Source organism: Leuciscus leuciscus (genome assembly GCF_965113295.1).
Source record: "Leuciscus leuciscus genome assembly, chromosome: 21".
NCBI lineage: Eukaryota > Metazoa > Chordata > Actinopteri > Cypriniformes > Leuciscidae > Leuciscus > Leuciscus leuciscus.
Window position 1 is genome coordinate 21,811,846 of NC_138745.1, and position 21,019 is coordinate 21,832,864.

Genomic DNA, 21,019 nt, shown 5'->3' on the forward strand with positions numbered 1-21,019 from the left:
TATTTTGAAAAACAGGTGGGTGCGTATGCAAATCCTGAATGTTTTGTTTTTAACCCTGCAAATACAAAATAATGTATGCCAAATTGTATCATTGTTTTGTTCCAGTCTAATCACAAATTTGACTGATGTGTTCTTCTGAACTAGAGGAATGAGGGGAATTTAAAATATGAAATTGATATAATGGCAAGGATATATACTTTAAGTCAAATAGGTAAAAAAAAAAAGGACATATACTTTTTGTCAAAATATACACCACAGAAAGGACTATTTTATTAATTCTACAGTGATAAACCTGAAATTAAGGTTCGTGAAAGCAAAAAATAAATTTAATAAATAATTGTACACCAATATTTTACATTAAAAAAAAGTTTTTATAAAATAATTATCTGCTTCCATGATTTAAAATTGATCACCACATATAAACAATTAACAAACAAATAAATATAAAACAATCATACACATTTTTTACATCTTAAAAATGATAATTCATGAATCAAGGATTCGATTCAGTTAAAGAGTCGACTCTCAGCAGCAGTGTTTACTGTGAGCAGATCAGCGGCTAGGCTTTTCCGTCTGATAAGGTGATCACTTGTTTTTGTTTCCGTAGACGTGCTAATTATCGCACCGTTTTGTTGACGGACCGAACATATCCGCGTTTTCTGCAATCAGATGATCGTATTTAAAAGAGAAATAGACAGTATCTCTTTAGCTAACGAGCTGTTGTAGCAGATCAGCTGACCAGCTAAACTCAGATATTCAGAATAGATATTCTGCAAGCTAGAATATTCACAACTGACTTTCAGCACGATACAGAATGCATATTTACCACGCTTTGATATTCGAGGTTCTAACAGCTGTTTTTCTGGCATTGCGCTGCTACATGTCAGGTTGTGTTGTTAGCCTGCTCCTGTAGTGTTTGTTAACACAGATCTGCTGCTCTGCACCGAGCTTGCAGATGATATGGATCATGCAGTGAGCCTGCTATAAGCATTTTAGATCGTATGTTAATGGAAAAAAAAGAGCATTAGAATTGCATGTTGTTGTGATTTTTTATTATGCAGGTTATGTAAAAACATTTGTAAGTGGCTTGCATAGGTCTAAATGAAAACCTTCGTATGTAAGGTGTTTTTCCTTCTACCCACACGTACTCTGCAAATAGATCTTCACAATATTAGACAATAACGAATGTCAAATGTCAGCCTAATAACCCAAATATCTAGTATATGATTTGTATTATTCTACTACATGGGCAATTTGCCTCTCAGAGTGTTAAATGGGTATAAAAATGTGTCAATCCCATAATGTATGTGTCTGTATTTTTGCCGTCACTTCAGTAAGCACAAACACCCACACACCAATTAGACACCTAGTCACCTGAGAGTGAAGTGAAGACTATCCTTAGCACCACATCTAGCTATTGCCTCCCACAGGACAGACCACTGTGACTCTGTGGCCCCTCTCCCTGGTCAACCTCAGAGGGCCTTGCAACAAGATGCTGTTTTTTTTATGCTGTGTATGTAAACACAAGGCGTGTTACAATCTTTCTTTGTTAACCTCACCCACACAGGGCTGAACGAACACACTGACACTGAAGAGTTCTACGTAGCATCCACCTGGACGGACTTTCTGGTTTTCGACCCTTTGCAGGTGGGTGGAAATTATCTGTCTTTTGCGTTATTGTGGTATTAAGGAATATTTGAAAGCGAAAAGAAGCTGCCAAGAATGTTGCACACACTTACAGAATTCAATACAACTTTAGACAAAACACACACTTGTTTTTAATGCATGTGTGCAGTTTAGATATTCCCTGACAACCGTTTACTGAAAATGTGACTTTCAGTGCAAAATATTATTATTTTCATTGTCATATCTTTCTCCTTAGCAATTCTGCTTGTTTTAGATCAGGGCCTTTCAAACTGGGCTCCATGGACCCCCATGGGGCCGCAAAGGATTTCTAGGGGGTCCATGGAAGGTTTAGAGAAAATTTTAATAAATAATAAAAAATAAATAATTAAATTTGAATAATATAAAAACATTTATCAAAATAATTAAACATAAATAAATGTAATTAAATAAAAATGTGATTATAATTAGTAAATAAATAACCAAATATTTTTCAAATAATATATTAGACATATATATATATATATATATATATATATATATATACATTTTTATTATTATTAATCGCAAATATTCTTAATATATCGATAAATCGCATCTGACAAAATATTTATATATGTGTGTGTGTGTGTGTATATATATTATTATATTTATGTATATGTGTGTGTGTGTATACATACATACATATACATACATACATATATATATATATAATATATATATATGTGTGTGTGTGTATATATATGAAGAGTTCAGATGCAAAAGCCTCTAAGTGCCATCTGAAATTTTCTTCTAGAATTATCATTTTTATAAAGCTTGTATATTTAAGTTAAGTAATTTCACATAAATTACAATTAATAGGTAATCTGCATTGCCATTTAAGTGAAATTATTGAACTTAAATATACAAGCTTGATAAAAATGATCATTCTAGAAGAATATTTCAGATGGCACTTAGAGGCTTTTGCATCTGAACTCTTCATACATACATATACGTACACACACACACACACACACATATATATATATATATATATATATATATATATATATATATTAGATGCGATAAATCGCAATGAATCGAATTGACAGCCCTAAGATTTGACAGCCCTAAGGCTTTTCGTCACATTTCACAGCTGCAGTGTGTTTAATTGGAGAGCTCAGGTGGAGAGAGATGCTGTTGGGCTCAGGGAGATACCAGTGTGTGTCGAGGCCCTGCTGGGCTGCTGAAACCACAGAGAATACTGAGCCTTGAGTCTGCATGCACTTTATCACTCTAATAAAAATAGTCCATTACTGCTATGCTCTTTTAGTTCGTTTTGTTTAAGGCTGTGTGTTTGGACTAGATATTTTCTGCTGTTATATTTTTGTTTTTCTGTATTTCTTTCTACATGTCCCTCCTCTTCCTCCTGGTCTCTACAGGATAGCGGATCAGGTCTTGAAACATGAGCTCTGTGGCGGTGTTGACTCAGGAGAGTTTTGCGGAGCACCGCAGTGGCTTGAAGGACTTTGAGAACACGGGTATGACGACTGTAGCAAAATTAGGGGTGAAACAAATTTTTTTGTACCACAATTAATCTCATGTGTAATGGCAAGAAATATAAAGAGGGCTGCAATGACTAATCGATTAAACTGTTAATAATCAATAATGAAAAAACACACTTCTTCTTCTTCTTATTATTATTATTAATGTTAATGTTGAAAACAGTCGTGCTGCTAATTTTTTGTTTGGAAATGGTGATACCTTTTTTCAAGATTCTTTGATGAATAAAAAGTTCAATGAACAGCATTTATTTTCATGTATTAAATGTATTTATTTATTACATTTGATAAAGCATTTATTAAATAAAAATAATTTGTAATTTGTAACATTTTATAATAATAATAATAAATGTTTCTTGAGCAGCAAATCAGCATATTAGAATGATTTCTGAAGGATCATGTGACACTGAAGACTGGAGTAATGATGCTGAACATTTATCCTTGTCATCATAGGAATACATTTTTAAATGTATTAAAATAGAAAAAATTATTTTACATTGTAATAATATTTTACAGTATTACTGTTTTTACTGTATTTTTGTATCTGAGACTTCTTACAAAAACATTAATAAATTGTAATGTTTCCAAACTTTTCACAGGTACAGTAGGCTTGGTCTAGGGTTAGTTACATGTAATTATGCATTATTTACTGTTATTACTACAGTAAGTACATGTAACGTAACAAGTACACTGTAAAATAAAGTGTTGCCTTCTTTTCTTATTGTCTGTTATTAGGTAGAGTGCCAGAGGATGAAGCATATATACCCACCTATCTGGAGGCCTTTCCACCTTTGCCAGACAAGGGCAGTCCAGGTGAGAAGACGGGTGAGCCGGCAGGTGCCTGGAGCAAAATCCGACCCATCAAAGCCTCTGTCATCACTCAGGTAACTATTATTACTCCACAGATTGTTGTGAATAAGCTGCTAGAGATCTGAAAAAATGTTCTTCTTGTCAAGCCACCTTGTCTTTTTCCCCTTTCACACTCTTTGCACTTTCAGGTGTTCCATGTCCCTCTGGAGGAGAGGCGGTATAAAGACAACAGTCAGTTTGGTGAGGGTGAGGAGGCGAAAGTGTGCCTGGATATCATGCAGAAGACAGGGGCACATATCGAACTCTCGCTTGCCAAGGACCAAGGCCTCTCCATCATGGTCACTGGAAAATTGGACTCGGTCATGAAAGCGAGGAAGGAGATTGTGGCCCGACTGCAGACTCAGGTGCTTTTTTGGTTCTTGCTCTTCTTATAGACCTTATGCGCCAGAGAAAATAGCATGCAGCCATCTTTAGAATTTTGTCTTTGAACTTCTGTTTTTGCGGTAGCTCTGAATATTTCTATGGCATCGCTGTCAAAGTAGCCTGGAAATCCAGACCCAAATCCGAAAGATTAAGGGTCTGGCTTTGAGTAATGAAAATCGGCCAACTCGAGGGGCGGCACCAAGCATGCATTTGAAAATCTGGATTGCACCCAATTGGATAACACTACGACCAATCACAACAATACACGGGGTGACGTATCCAGAGCCACATACACGCTTAGCTACCAGCGGAGCTAACTGGTAGATTAGACTCTTGCCGTATCCGGTTGGCAAAACAGCAAAAACGTTCTTCTTGCAAAGGAACGATTTGAGCGCCGTCTTCTGTTCCTCTTTTAGATAAAAAGCCAAGTCTAACTCGTTCATTGTAGCGGCCAAAGCCGTTTCAAACAACTGGTGTTCATCCATAGCCATCTTGCAATGTTTACTAATGAGTCGATGTCGCAGCGCTGTCATCTGTTTAGCTCTGGCCTGCCTATATCAGATACACCGATGTGATTGGTGCAGCTCGGATACAAGGGAATATTTAATGAGCATCATTACTCAATGCTAGAGTAACTCGCTGAGCAAATTCAAATTGTGCTCTTGCGAGAACTCTGGATTTCCAGGGTACTGTCAAAGAGTAATTAGCTAGAAGAACATAAGGTGGCCCTGTATGCTGATGACCTATTACTTTTTATATCAAAGCCTAATATCTCCCTGCCTCATGTACTGTCCCTATTCAGAAATTTTGGCCAGTTTTCAGGATATAAGCTAAATTTAAGCAAAAGTGAACTTTTTCCAGTGAATGAACCAGCCCTTAAAACACAATACAATAACTTCCCATTTAAAGTTGTGAAACACCACTTTACCTACCTGGGTATTAAAATCACAAGAAAGCATAAGGATCTTTTCCGAGAAAACTTCCTAACTTTGCTAAATAAGACAAGACATACCCTGACGCAGTGGTCACCCTTGTCGACTTCCCTAGTTGGCCGAATTAATTCCATTAAAATGAATATTCTCCCTAAATTCTTATATCTTTTTCAAACTGTGCCAATCTTCATACCTAAATCTTTTTTTGAGACATTAGACTCAGTTATTACATCGTATATCTGGAAAGGCAAGCACCCTCGATTGAATAAAGCCCACCTTCAGAAATCCAAAAATAAGGGAGGACTGGCAATGCCCAACTTTCGGTTTTATTATTGGGCGGCTAACTTGCGGTGTCTAACCTTTTGGTTCCAAGATCATCAATCTGGCTGCCCGTCATGGGTTAAGATGGAGCTTAACTCCTCAGAAAACGTTTCTATCCCTGCACTACTTGGATCCCCACTCCCTCTACCACCAAATATTCCCATATTTAACTTGGTTGTTAAAAGCACTGTGAGAGTGTGGGCACAGTTTAGAAGACACTTTGGCCTCCTTGACTTTTCAATCCTCAGTCCCATCCATAAAAATATCTTGTTTCAGCCCTCTCTACAAGACACTGCTTTCGAGAAGTGGAAAAAAAAGGGCTTGGTGCGTTTTAAAGACCTCTTTATTAACAATTGTTTTCCCTCATTTGAACAACTCTCTGCACGGTACAATTTATCCAAAGATAATTTTTTCAGATACCTACAAATCAGACATTTTCTTGCCTCCCAGCTGCCCAGCTTCCCCAACGTAAATGATGCAAGCATGATCGATGATATTCTCTCTCTAAACCCAACACGCAAACGCTTCATATCCATCATCTATGATAAGCTGGTGGAAATCAGACAAGCTCCTCTTGATAAGATCAAAAAGGCTTGGGAACATGACCTAAACACCTCACTATCAAACAGTGAATGGGAATCTATTTTCAAACTAATCAACACATCATCTCTCTGCGCCCGCCACCGTTTGCTACAATTTAAGGTTGTACACAGAGCTCACTGGTCTAAGGTTAGACTCTCAAGTATATACCCAAATGTGGACCCCCACTGTGATAAATGTTTGAGCGATGAGGCTTCCCTCATTCATATGTTTTGGACATGTCCAAGCCTGGAAAATTTCTGGAAGGAGGTCTTCCGAACTTTATCTGTAATCCTTAAGATTGACTTAAAGCCCAACCCTCTGGTTGCCATTTTTGTTACCACTGGGGGGGCTAGTACCCACCTCTCACCAACCCAACGTCGTGTTCTGTCTTTTACCTCTTTGTTGGCTCGGCGTGCTGTTCTGATCAGATGGAAGGATGCTGCCCCGCCCACCCACACTCAATGGCTCAGAGACGTTATGTCTTGCCTTACTCTTGAGAAAATTCGCTACTCAATAAGTAACTCCGACAAGAAATTTCTTACTGTGTGGGGACCCTTTCTGAACTACTTCCATCACTTTCAATTGAGCTAAAGATATCTCTATGTCCTGCCTTCTCTTTAATGTTCAACTTGAATTCCAGCTGTTTAGTTTTTGTTGTAATCCAGGAATAGGGACTGGCTACACCATAATCACTTCGGCTGGTATGGATTTGGGGCTGACAATGTTGTTAAAATGCTTTTTTTTTTCTTTTTTTTTCTTTTTCTTCTGTACACTTAAGATGTTGATACATATACATTACACTGTACAATGTTTATTTGTAGTAATGGAAATCTAATAAAAATATTTTGGACAAAAAAGAGTAATTAGCTAGTAAATTGGATGAACTTATTGTAGAGTTAGCGAAAGGTATCATGAGTATTGTAATGTTTGCAGCGGATGTTATGATAAATGTCAGTAGATCCAATACTATATTCCTGCAAAACTAGTAGCAGTACTGGGATCGCATTCTAGGATCGCATTTCTAGGAGCCTAGTTTTTTGTGATGCTGCCACCTAACCAATTTTACTACTGTACCTGATTCAAACTTCAAGCAAACAGATGCAAAGGCTATATAACCATGGACAATTATTTAAAAAAAAATATTATCTTTCCACTTCCAGCTTATTTTTAACGTAAGAGCGTGACCATTTTAAACTTTGCGAGGCTTTTGATGTCTGTGCAAAAACAGTTCATTGTGCTGCTAGATGTTGTAAACTGGTATTTGTTTTCAAAGAATTTAAATGTGTCAACATACTAAGAAACACACTAGTTTGTAGCGTTGTTATTTTAGCGTTTACTGCACTTTACTGTTAAGTGTGTCACACTTCAGATGTGAAGCGCCACTCTGCACTGCAGCTAATGAATTGAAGTCTCGCACACAGAAGATAGTCTTTCTTTCCAAGAAAACTGAATTTAAAGCCAGAAAATAGGGGCTCATAAATTGAAACAAATTAGGTTAAATATTTCAAGAAGGTTACCAACAGGTATGTTTTGGGTTAAGGTTTGGTTGCTTTGCTTAATTGCTGAGTATTTTCTCCTAAAAACTGCTATGAAAAAAGTTTGTGAAAAACTAAGGCTTTAGCATATCATTAACAGCGAACTAGCAGGGGAGTCTTGAGAGATACGAGTGCAGCGTTTACCTCAGTAAGTTGGCCGAGTGAATCTGTGAGCTGGTGTGAGTGGAGGCGGGGCTAATTTGCATATTCATGATCAGCATACTAAATGAACCAAGGGTGTAGAGTTACATTCAAGCTATTTTAAGGCATGAAGAATTGTTTTTTCACAGGCAAAAACGTTTAAATATGTTGTTTTGGTGATCAAAGATGACTTTTAAGGGATACAATTATTGACTACTTGGGTACTTTAAATGTATCCAATTAAACAGCTAAATCATTTATCAAAAAATTTTTATCAAACATTTAAAAAAAACAACTAGGGTCCTAGAAATCATTCATCAATCTGTAAGATCTTACCGTCATGCTGTGGAATACAAAGCGGAAGACACAACAATGACTGCAGCGCTGAAAGGGCTACATAAGGTCTATTCAATTTATTTTGCTGTTTGGTTTTCATTTTTGGGTGAACTAACCCTTTAACGCTAAACTTCTCAGGCCTCAGCGACTGTGCTTATTCCGAAAGAACATCATCGATTTGTGATCGGGAAGAATGGGGAGAAGATGCAGGAGCTGGAGCTGAAAACAGCCACCAAGATCGCCATCCCTCGCTCTGACGATCCCAACGCCAACATCCGCATCACCGGCACCAAGGAGGGCATTGAGAAAGCTCGGCATGAAATCCAGCTCATCTCTGCAGAGCAGGTAACCATTAAAGGTAGATCAGATGAGGTTTTATATTTCATTCCATCAGCTTTATTATGTCCTCACTGTCTGCTTCAGGATAAGCGTGCCGTGGAACGTCTGTCTTTTGAGAAAGCTTTTCATCCATTCATCGCCGGTGCATATAATCGACTTGTTCATGAGCTGAGTCAAGAGACTGGAGCTCGTATTAGCATCCCGCCACCCAGCGTACCCAAAGATGAGATTGTAATTACCGGCGAGAAGGAAGCGGTCGCCATGGCGATTGCACGCATCCGGACCATTTATGAAGAGAAGGTGATTTAATTACGCTACCGTTCAAAAGTTTGGGGTCGGTAGTTATAAATGCTGTCCTTTTGAACTTCTCTGTCCTTGTCCAATGCTGTCCTTTCTGTTCATCAAAGAATCCTTAAAAAGAAATGTAGCACTCTTTCCATAAAAATACTAAGCAGCACAACTATATTCAACATTAATATTAATAAGAAATGTTTCTTGAGCAGCATTTTAGCATATTAGAATGATTTCTGAAGGATCATGTGACACTGAAGACTGGAATAATTCAGCTTTGCCATCACAGGAATAAAATACACTTTAAATGTATTCAAATAGAATAGTTATTTTAAATTGTAATAATAATTTTTTTTTTTTTAAGTACTGCTTTTACAAAGATTTTTAAGCACAAGAGGCTTATTTCTAAAACATTTTAAAGTCTTACCAACCCCAAATGGTATTGTATTTTAATTACATTATTTTGTGTACACGCATGCAAATATGCTACTGGTGCCGTTTCCTGACCTCCTACTTAATATTTACAAGCAGAAACGAAAAACGACCACAATCTCAGTGGAGGTGAAGAAGTCACAACATAAGTACATAGTAGGCCCTAAAGGCAACACCCTGCAGGAGATCCTGGAGAACACGGGGGTGTCTGTGGAGATGCCTCCTCTGGACTCCGCATCGGAGACCATCATCCTCAGAGGGGAACCGGATAAGCTGGGTCCGGCTCTCACGCAGGTGTACGCCAAGGTCAGATGTATTAAATATAGTAGATTTGTGTAAATCCACAATTATTACACTCACCTAAAGGATTATTAGGAACACCTGTTCAATTTCTCATTAATGAAATTATCTAATCAACCAATCACATGGTCCTGGTCCTGGTCAAGACAATCTCCTGAACTCCAAACTGAATGTCAGAATGGGAAAGAAAGGTGATTTAAGCAATTTTAAGCGTGGCATGGTTGTTGGTGCCAGACGGGCCGGTCTGAGTATTTCACAATCTGCTCAGTTACTGGGATTTTCACGCACAACCATTTCTAGGGTTTACAAAGAATGTGAAAAGGGAAAAACATCCAGTATGCGGCAGTCCTGTGGGCGAAAATGCCTTGTTGATGCTAGAGGTCAGAGGAGAATGGGCCGACTGATTCAAGCTGATAGAAGAGCAACTTTGACTGAAATAACCACTCGTTACAACCGAGGTATGCAGCAAAGCATTTGTGAAGCCACAACACGCACAACCTTGAGGCGGATGGGCTACAACAGCAGAAGACCCCACCGGGTACCACTCATCTCCACTACAAATAGGAAAAAGGGGCTACAATTTGCACGAGCTCACCAAAATTGGACAGTTGAAGACTGGAAAAATGTTGCCTGGTCTGATGAGTCTCGATTTCTGTTGAGACATTCAGATGGTAGAGTCAGAATTTGACGTAAACAGAATGAGAACATGGATCCATCATGCCTTGTTACCACTGTGCAGGCTGGTGGTGGTGGTGTAATGGTGTGGGGGATGTTTTCTTGGCACACTTTAGGCCCCTTAGTGCCAATTGGGCATGGTTTAAATGCCACGGCCTACCTGAACATTGTTTCTGACCATGTCCATCCCTTTATGACCACCATGTACCCATCCTCTGATGGCTACTTCCAGCAGGATAATGCACCATGTCACAAAGCTCGAATCATTTCAAATTGGTTTCTTGAACATGACAATGAGTTCACTGTACTAAAATGGCCCCCACAGTCACCAGATCTCAACCCAATAGAGCATCTTTGGGATGTGGTGGAACGGGAGCTTCGTGCCCTGGATGTGCATCCCACAAATCTCCATCAACTGCAAGATGCTATCCTATCAATATGGGCCAACATTTCTAAAGAATGCTTTCAGCACCTTGCCACGTAGAATCAATGCCACGTAGAATTAAGGCAGTTCTTAAGGCGAAAGGGGGTCAAACACAGTATTAGTATGGTGTTCCTAATAATCCTTTAGGTGAGTGTATATGGTCATATTTTTAATAGAATGCAAAGGCAGCTTTTCACATGGCACTTGTTTGTTCTGCAGGCTAAAAGTGTGATAGTGGTGGAGGTGATTGCTCCGGCCTGGCTCCATCGATTCATCATTGGCAAGAAAGGACAGAACATCGGTCGCATTACACAGCAGCTGCCTAAGGTATTAAAAAGCGAAATGAGAACTCAGTGTTATAAGATACTAGAGTAGAATATGGCAAGTGAGAACTGAGAATAGAGTGCTGCGGGGATGACATGTTTTTGTAGGCCAACCCGAAAGTTAGCATCACACTGGTTCCCAAACAAAAAATGGCAGAAGGATTTTTTCATTGGCTTTTGGATTCTTGCAGAAAATAAACGTTTTTAACTCTTACACATTTTGTTGATCAAGATCATATTCACAAAAAAGAACAACATTGATGCCTAAATACAATGAGCAGAAATAAAAAGCTGTTAGGTCACACCACAGTCACACCACAGTCACACAACAGTCATTACAGCTTCTCACAAAATGTGATAAATAGTTTGCAAGAGCATGAGTTTAAACACAAAGAGACTGCAAAAGTGGAAAAGTGACTAGATTAGTTCAGCTTGATGACATATAATGTAACCGACAACCTCTGTAGTCCTATTTAGCCACATGTTAGCAACTGCCTTTTTCAAGACACATAAAAGTGGGTATTACTGATGTATATTATTTCATAGAATAAACAATGAAAATATCTTGAACTTGTGTTAACTACAGACCTTATTTCATGCAATTAAGCAAAAAAAACAACAACAACAGCAGTAACAATGTAGATTTTGGGACGATGGAGCCGGAAGTGCAAAAATGCTAAGTTTTAGGACTCATTCCTACAGCACTGTATTTCTTAATGTCTAAATCCTTGAATAATGAATAATAATAATCTATCACATAAAAAGCATTAATATTAAGAATAATCCTAAACAATAAACATTATGGATTTGTGACTGTTTGTCATCACTAGGTTCATATAGAGTTTACTGATGGAGAGGAACGTATCAGTCTGGAGGGACCGACGGAGGAGGTAGAACAAGCCCAGGCTCAGATACAGGAGATCATCAACGACCTGGTCAGAGAACACTTGAATATCTTATTATTATTTATTTGTTGTTGTTGTTAAAATGCAGATAGCAATGTGACTAAAAACTATATTAAAAATGTCAGGGGAATTTTGGTTGCCAAATCATTTCACATATTCTATTATGTTTTTTTTTCTTCAGTTTTAGATTGGATTTGTGGAATATAAACATACTGTTTAGGTAAAGTCCTCAAGTATTTTATTTTCCTTCGTTTAGATGGCGAGAATGGACTATGCAGAGATTAACATTGACCAACGTTTCCATAGACATCTCATTGGCAAAAACGGAGCCAACAGTAAGTTTAGACCCTTTTTGAAATGTTTAATCTGAAACTGCTGTCATGTTTAATATTAAAAAGAAAATAGTGCTCAGGGCATAGCTTGAAAAAGTAATATTTGAATAGTCAAATTGTGCTTTTACACATTATTTGATTACAAGCAGCGCACAATGTCAAAATTCAACAGTTGCAAATGTATAAATTTCCATGTGTCTTCATGACCACAGAACCTGGGACAAATTATTGACTGTGTTACAGTACATACTTGATCTAACCTGTTACCTTTGAGCTATCCATAACACATTTGTTACAGTAAAGTTTTGATCAATCAACAGAGAAGATGAACAAATGAGTAGATAATTGATTTTTTTGGTGCTTTTCCCTAGTAAATCGGATAAAGGAGCAGTATAAGGTATCGGTGAGAATTCCTCAGGACTCTGAGCGCTGTGGGTTGGTTCGTATTGAGGGCGATCCTCAGGGAGTACAGCTCGCTCGCAAGGAACTGATGGACATGGTCCAGCGTATGGTGAGATGTACTATATGGTAGAACAAAGGCATTCTATATATGACATTATGAACCCATCTGCATGGTTTAATGTTAGTAATTTTCTAGTATTTTTGACACTGTAGGAAAATGAACGCACAAAAGACCTGATCATAGAGCAGAAGTTTCACCGCACCATCATTGGGCAGAAAGGAGAGAAGATCAGAGAAGTGCGGGACAAGTTCCCTGAGGTGCTCACAGATTATTTTTGTAAAACACAGACAACCATATTCTGCTACAAGTGTGATAGATGATTTCATACAGATGCTTTTGGTTTCATTTCTGCAGGTCATTATCATCTTTCCAGACCAGCAACAAAAAAGTGACATTGTGCAGCTCCGAGGGCCTAAAAACGAGGTGGAGAAATGTGCAAAGTTTCTGCAGAAACTCATCGCTGAGCTGGTACAAGTGTTATTTCCTCTTGCTTCCTTCCTGCTCCAAAAAAAACATTTGCTTAGGGACTAATACAAGTTCACAAATATAGCAGCTATTATGTGCTCAGGCAGCTGTGGAATTATTATTATATCTGCCTACAGATGGCAAATTAGTTTGTTTTTCCTGCAATGCTTCTGTAGTCTGTTTATATTGACTGTTGTTTATAGTCGAGAACTTAAGTCTTTGAATTTTCTCATGTATGTTTCTCATGTCATTAGGTTGAGAGCAGCTTCTCAATTTCTGTACCCATCCACAAGCAGTTCCACAAAAACATCATTGGCAAAGGAGGTGCCAACATTAAAAAGGTGAATAAACGGTCATTTTATTTAGATTTGTAAAGATCACTTTTTATTAATTATTTATTTTGCAGTTAATAATCCTTTAAAGGAATAGTTCACCAAAAACGGAATATTCCGTCATTTAATCATACTCATGTTGTTCCAAAACGGTCTGATTTTCTTTCTTCTGTGGGAAAAATATTTTTAGTAGAACATTATGAAGAATCTTTCAGGACTTTCCATACAACGACAGTTCACAGCAATGTTATTTTAGTGTTATTTATTATAGTAATTTATATGTATTAAGTATAATATTATATAATAATATATATATATATATATATATAATAATATATTACATTTTTAGTATTACTTGGTATAATATTTATATAATATTTATTACATTTTAATTTATTTTAGTAATTAATTTTGATGTGTTTGTCATTTTTTAATTAGTTTTATAATATTTCTTTTATAGCTTTAATTTATTTTTCAATTTCAATTTTTTTTTTTTTCATTTTCCTTATGTAAGTTTACTAACTTATTTCAGTTTCTAATGTTCTAATTTAATTTTTTTAAGTCTAAAATCTATAGTCTATATAATATTTATAAAAAAAAATTCATCTTTATTTGAATTACTGAAAACTATTTGAATAGTTTTAGTTTTACTTACAATAACAACACTGGTTCATAGTAAGAAAAATATAAAAAAGCACAGTGAAAGTACTTTGGGAAATACAACATTCAGAGTGTGAATTAGCGTTTTTTCTTAGTGAACTTGATATTTAAACATTGTACTACTAATGTTTTTTAATGAGTGAGATTATGTTGCTGTGTAAATCTATATAGATACGTGAGGAGACCAACACCAAGATTGATCTCCCAACGGAAAACAGCAACTCTGAGGTGATTGTGATCACAGGCAAGAAGAGCAGCTGTGAAGCCGCACGAGATCGAATCCTTGCCATCCAAAATGAGCTGGTGAGAGAAACACGAAGCTAGAGAATGTGTTAGAGGTGTAATTCCCAGTACTCTTAGTTTTTCATCTCTCTCACATTCTCGCTTAATCTTTCAATTGTCCCAGGCCAACCTGAAGGAGGCTGAAGTTTCCATCCCAGCCAAGCTGCATAACTCTCTGATTGGATCCAAGGGCAGTCTGGTGCGCTCCGTAATGGAAGAGTGTGGGGGTGTTCATATCCACTTCCCTGCAGAGGGCTCAGGGTTGGACAAGGTCACAATCCGAGGTCCTGCAGAGGAGGTGGAGAGAGCCAAGAGACAACTGTTGCAACTGGCGGAAGAGAGGGTGAGTAATGGGATGAAGATGTACAACAGTAAAGCAAAAAAAGACAGCATTTCAGGAAACGCTGTTATATTTCCAGTCATTCAATCCATGAGACATTTGTCTTTTGTCCCACCAGCAAGTCAACAACTTCTCAGTGGAGCTTCAAGCCAAGCCAGAATACCACAAGTTCCTGATAGGCAGAGGAGGAGCTAATATCCGACGCGTACGGGATCGAACCGGAGCACGGATCATCTTCCCATCACCAGATGAGCAAGAACAGGAGCACATTACCATCATGGGTAAAGAGGAGGCTGTGTGGCTCGCCCAGAGAGAGCTGGAGACCCTCATTAAAAATCTGGTATGACAGAAGAGAAAGATGTGCATTTGAAATTGCCTTTTATATGCACTTCCTTCAGTTCATCTGTGCTTTCTCTCAGGATGATGTGATAGAGGACAGTATGGTCGTGGAGCCCCGGCATCACCGTCACTTCGTCTGTCGAAGAGGGCAGGTGTTGAGGGAGTTGGCGGAGGAGTATGGAGGCGTAGCCGTCAGCTTCCCTCGCACGGGCACTCACAGTGACAGCGTCACTCTCAAAGGACCCAGAGAGTGTGTGGATGCTGCTAAGAAACGCATTCAGGAGATCGTTCGAGATCTGGTGTGTTTCTAATCCAATTTTGGACTGTTTAAATTTGTGAATGGATTCGTATTGTGATTAATACTGGAGTTGTTTTCTGCATGTATTGTCATTGACTTGTCTGCCAAGAACAGTTTATACACTATTGTTTAAAAGTTTGATGTGAGTAAGATTTGTTCAAAATATTCCAGCCTTGGTGAGCATAAGAGAGCTCTTTAAAAAAGAAAGAATCAATCTTACTGACCACAAACTTTTGAGTGGTAGTGTGTGTAGCCTGCTTCTGAAGAAAATCTCAGGGAAGAAACACTAACACATTTCACTCACTGACTGTCATCTTCTGCTGGTGTGTCGTCAGGAGTCACAGGTGAGTGTGGAGGTGTTGATTCCTCAGCGGTTCCACCGAGCCATCATGGGGCCCAAAGGCTGCCGAATACAACAAATTACACGGGAACATGAAGTCCAGATCAAATTTCCAGACAGAGATGAGTCTGCAGGTCTCTTCCTTACTCTCTCAAATTAGTTCAGATACTTTGTCATTCTATTTATTGATGACGACAGTGTTTACGAGCTGTCATTTTTTTTGTTTTATTTCTGGCTTGCAGCTCAGGAACCTGCACCTCAGGAGAATGGAGATACGGACCTCATCCCTCGGAAATGCGATATCATCGCTGTGACGGGTCGGGCCGAAAAGTGCGAGTTGGCGCGTGCCGCTTTACTGGTAAGGAATTCTGGAATTTCAGCTCTCCCTTTTGTCCTTTTGTGGATTTGGTTTTGATCCTCTTTATCCTGCCTTTTCCTTCCTCTTCTTTTTACACTCAAGGCTTTAGTTCCTGTGACGATTGATGTTGAAGTTTCCTATGACCTTCATCGATACATCATAGGACAGAAAGGAATTGGAATAAGGAAAATGATGGAGGAGTATGAGGTAGAGACATATTGAATGGTACTTTATGTACACTACTGTTCAAAAGGTCGGTTTGTAGGTTTGAGACTTTTGAAAGAAGTCTTTTATGCTTGCCAAGCCTGCATTAATTTCATATATATATAACTTTATATATTCTTATAATATAATAACTTATTCTTAATACAGTTTAAAAATGTAAACCAGCCATAAATCGGAGCCTATATACCTTGATCTATATACCTTCAATTTATATGCCTATCTCTATTTACTTGCTCACAAACTGCATTACAATCATTTCCCAAAATGTGGAAATATAACAAAGTCTATAAACAGGACGTTAACACAGTATAAACTAACCAACCATAACAGAATGCACTGAACAAAATGTAAAAGGGGATAGTTCAGCCTAAAATGAAAGTCCTGTCATCAGTTACAACACCCTCATTTCATTCCAGACATGTATGACTTTATTTTCTTCTGTGAAGCTCAAACGGAGATGTTTAGAATAATGTCCGAGCTGCACTTTTCCATACAGAAACAGTTGACCACAGGCTATCTTTTATTTAATTTTTTGACCGAAGAAAGTCAAACTTGTACTGTGCTGTATAGGTTAACATTTGGGTTCCTCAGCCTGAGCAACAGTCAGATGTCATAAAGATCACAGGACAGGTGGACAGTGTGGAGCGGGCCAAACAGGGGTTGCTGGAGAGAGTCCAGGAGCTGAAGGCGGAGCAGGAAGATCGGGTACAACATCTGACATATGATGACAACTTAGTTTCCATATACAACATGAGACGTACTTCATGAAATAGAGTATATATTCATTTATTGTTTAATAAATCTGTTTGTAGGCCTTACGGAGCTACAAGGTGACACTCTCTGTAGAGCCCAAATTTCACCCCAAAATTATTGGCCGCAAAGGAGCCGTCATCTCTCAAATACGCAAAGACTATGATGTCAATGTGCAGTTCCCTGACAAAAGTGATGAGCAACAGGTATGTGTGAGCCAAGAATGCGTCTCAAATGCTCAAAATGCAGATTTTCGAGAGGGCATTTCCTCATTCTTTAACCCAGACTGGTTCTTCCCTTGTTGTTTTAGAATTCCTCAGCTTTTTCTCGTAACTCATACCTTTCATACCTGTCATCCTATTTCTGTCTCTCTTCCTGTCAAGTCTTTCTTCACGTGTCTTTTTCTCTCTTCTAGGATGTAATTGTGATCTCGGGTTATGAGAGGAATGCTAATGAGGCCAGGGCAGCTATAGAGCAGCTGGTGACAGCGCTGCAGGACATGGTGAGTGAGGACACCCGGCTGGACCGGCGGGTCCACGCACGCATCATCGGAGCCCGGGGCAAGGCCATTCGGAAACTCATGGAAGAGTTCAAAGTAAGAACAGTTTGTGTATTCGCCAATGGAAACAACTAAACTGGAGTAGGTAGTCATAATATTAAAAAGTATAATAATAATAAAAATAATATTACAAAAATTATCAATGCTATTAAAAATATTATAATCCTCAATAATAATAATTATTATTAACTATTATTGTGATTATTAAACTAATAATACCATCACCAATAAAACATAATAATATTATTATTATTATTTAAACATATCAATGATAATAATATTATTATTTTAATATTATTAATAATAATTATAATAATAAATAATAATAATAAAAAAAATTATTTATTAGATATTATATTATTATTATTAGTAGTATTACTACTGCTACTAATACTACTGCTAATACTATTGCTGTTATTATTAAAAACAATAACCATCACAATAATAATAGTCATTATTATTATTATTATTATTTAGTTAAAACATTTGTTTATTTAATTACTGTTTATTTACCAGTGACTGAACTATAACACCTAAACTTTGGTCATAATATTTAGCATAATAATAATAATATGTATTATAATAATAACAACAACAGTAATAATATTTAGCAAAATAATTGTTATTATGATTGTTGTTATTATTATTATTATTGTTAACTATTATTTAATAATTAATAAATAAATTATTAAATACAACCTTAATAAGAATAATATAATTATAGAAAAATAAAATAATTGTATTAAAATTTATAAATATATAATAATAAATAAATAGATATTGGGTAACACTTTATTTTACAGTGTCATTGTTACATATGTTACTTACATGTAGTTACTATAGTAATAACTATAAATTATGCATAATTAAATGCAACTCACCCTGAACCAAACCCTAATCCTAATACTAATCCTATAGTAAGTGCATGTAGTTACTTCATATTACTCAGTACTTAAATGTCCAATTACACTGTAACAATGACACCTTAAAATAAAGTGTAACCAAATATTGAAAATGAATAATTCAGCCAAATAATTGATACAAATTTGCTTCTTTATTCCAGGTTGATATTCGGTTTCCTCAGCCAGGTTCTGAGGACCCGAACAAGGTTACTGTCACAGGACTGCCAGAGAATGTTGATAATGCCATTGACCATCTGCTTAACCTGGAAGAAGAATATGTGAGTTGGCAATCCACTGCAAATGCTTCTTTCTAGACCGATGGATTCCATCTCTTTTGTCTTCCCTTCCCTTTACATTCACACTCACTCATCTTTCCTCCTAGATGTTGAGTGTCACAGAGACAGAGACTATGGCAGCTTATATGAAGCCTCCTTCAAAGACAATGGGGACAGGAGGAAATGACGAGGATAACAAAGCCCTGGCTAAAGGCTTCGTTGTGCGGGACGCCCCCTGGAATGCACAAGGGAACAAGGTCATTTCTAAAAGAATAACTTCACCACTGTGTATTACAAAGCTTAATTGCCCTCATAATCATTCCCTTTTCTTCCATGCGACATCCAGGCACCAGACATGAGCAGTGCTGAAGAGTTCCCTACATTTGGATCTGGAATAGCACCGAAACAGGCATCTGCGTGGGGACCCAAAAAATGATAAACAAATGGATTTTTTGTGACTCCAGATCTCACATCTCTGACATTTAAGAACAAGAACATTCCATATTATTTGCTCTTGTCTTTCTCCTGGTGGGTTTAGTGACTTTACAGGACTTACTTCTGTCCTCTTCCTTCTTTGCCTGAATAGTTTAGCATTGGTGGATATATCTTCAACACTCTTCAACTGCCCACAGGGGGTCACATGTCTGAAACGGAACCTAAAGTAGCAGTTAGCTTCATTATCCACTTATTGTTTAGAGTCTGACAACAAATGGCTAGGCATTGGAGAACGAGGCAGATGTTATTTGTTTTTTTTGTTTTATATATTTATTGCAAGAGAACCCCTAGTTCACTGTGTATGAGTTCCTTTTTAAAGTCCTTGATGGTTTTTACTGGTTTTTATCTGTGTGTGTGTGTGTGTGTGTGTGAGCGAGCGAGAGAGAGAGAATGCATCTGAATGCACTTGTTCTGCTGAGTTTTCACTCTATAATATAAGAGAGATGAAGGCTCTTTTTTATATTTTTTCTGTATTTATTAGTGTATTTATATGTTTGTTATTTATCAATTCGTTCAGTGGCTGAATATTGAAACTGATGGGTGTGGATGGCTTTGAAGCATAAAACGTTTTAGGAATTATTTTGCACTATGCTTGGTTTTGCTTCAGGAAATTATTTGTGTGCGCGTGTGTACTAGTCATAGCTTATTTTCACAAGATTTGTGTGTGTGTGATTTCCTTTGAATTCTTAACATTTTGTCATTCAATTTGCTGTGTATATAAGAAGTATTTTTCATTTCACTTTTTCTTTTAACTCCTCAGAAGTGTAGGAAATGAAAAGATGTGTGTGATTTCATTTTTTAAATCCCCTGTTGATTGACAGATTATGAAAAAGTAAAAACCTATTTACAAAAATGTGACAACAACACTCTTTTAATTTGCTGGTTCTCCGTTTGCATATATTTACTTAAAGGTGATATGTGTAAAAAAATGTAGGTTAAAATAATTTCACCTCACCATTCATGACTCTGTGGCGCTGTCAAATCATTTCAAAACATTGCTCTGTTTGTTTGAGCATCACAACCAGCATTAGACAGCAAAGCTGTCTCAACCAATGGCATGAGTTTGGGGGCGGGACTTTCTGTTTGATTGACAGAGGGGGAAGTAGTTCATGAACTCTATTTGTCATCTCTTTTTTTTTTGCAATTCCATTTGGTGGCGCTAATGGCGCAGACAATTCACATTCAAAAATGTATGTCTTTTGATGATTGACTTTAATGAGGGTCATTCCCTGTTCTGCTCGTTGAGTCTTGTGAGTCCTTGTTTTTGGTGTGAATGTATATGGTTGCGTGAAGAACCATCAACAACCAGCCGAAGATAGAAACACTATCGGCCTTAAGAAGTTATTGCCATAGGATATTTTTACCTAGATTTGAATACATTGATATGCAACACTGCAATAACATGTTGGTGACAGAACTTTCCTTCTCCAAATAAAATAAAAAAATAAAGTGGAATTGCATTTTTGCTGTTCTTTATATTTCAAAAGCTCAAAATTTCACCAAAGTCTTAAGATGTCGGTCTGAGAGCGAGAATATGACATCATTTGTTTATGACTAAAGAAAAACACAATATAGATATATCAGTTCAAACATTAAAATCTCTTCAAACAGATCATTAAATCTCACAATACCTTACATCACATTTTACCCCAAAAATAAAATGATATATAT

General features: G+C 37.3%; 1 protein-coding gene across 1 annotated transcript; it reads left to right on the forward strand.

Moving 5' to 3' along the window:
- The first annotated feature begins 501 nt into the window (after positions 1-501).
- On the forward strand, positions 502-20,803 carry hdlbpb (high density lipoprotein binding protein b). Its single transcript, XM_082151058.1, has 28 exons — positions 502-581; positions 1,568-1,647; positions 3,045-3,143; positions 3,900-4,048; positions 4,163-4,378; positions 8,383-8,589; positions 8,668-8,883; positions 9,406-9,612; positions 10,925-11,032; positions 11,859-11,963; positions 12,190-12,268; positions 12,637-12,776; positions 12,881-12,985; positions 13,083-13,196; positions 13,448-13,534; positions 14,357-14,488; positions 14,592-14,810; positions 14,926-15,147; positions 15,227-15,445; positions 15,780-15,918; positions 16,027-16,142; positions 16,245-16,349; positions 16,938-17,072; positions 17,180-17,323; positions 17,533-17,712; positions 18,740-18,856; positions 18,961-19,110; positions 19,200-20,803. The coding sequence occupies exons 3-28, from the start codon at positions 3,068-3,070 to the stop codon at positions 19,287-19,289; spliced, it is 3,777 nt and encodes a 1,258-aa protein (XP_082007184.1). The 5' UTR covers positions 502-581; positions 1,568-1,647; positions 3,045-3,067; the 3' UTR covers positions 19,290-20,803.
- The last annotated feature ends 216 nt before the right edge of the window (positions 20,804-21,019 follow it).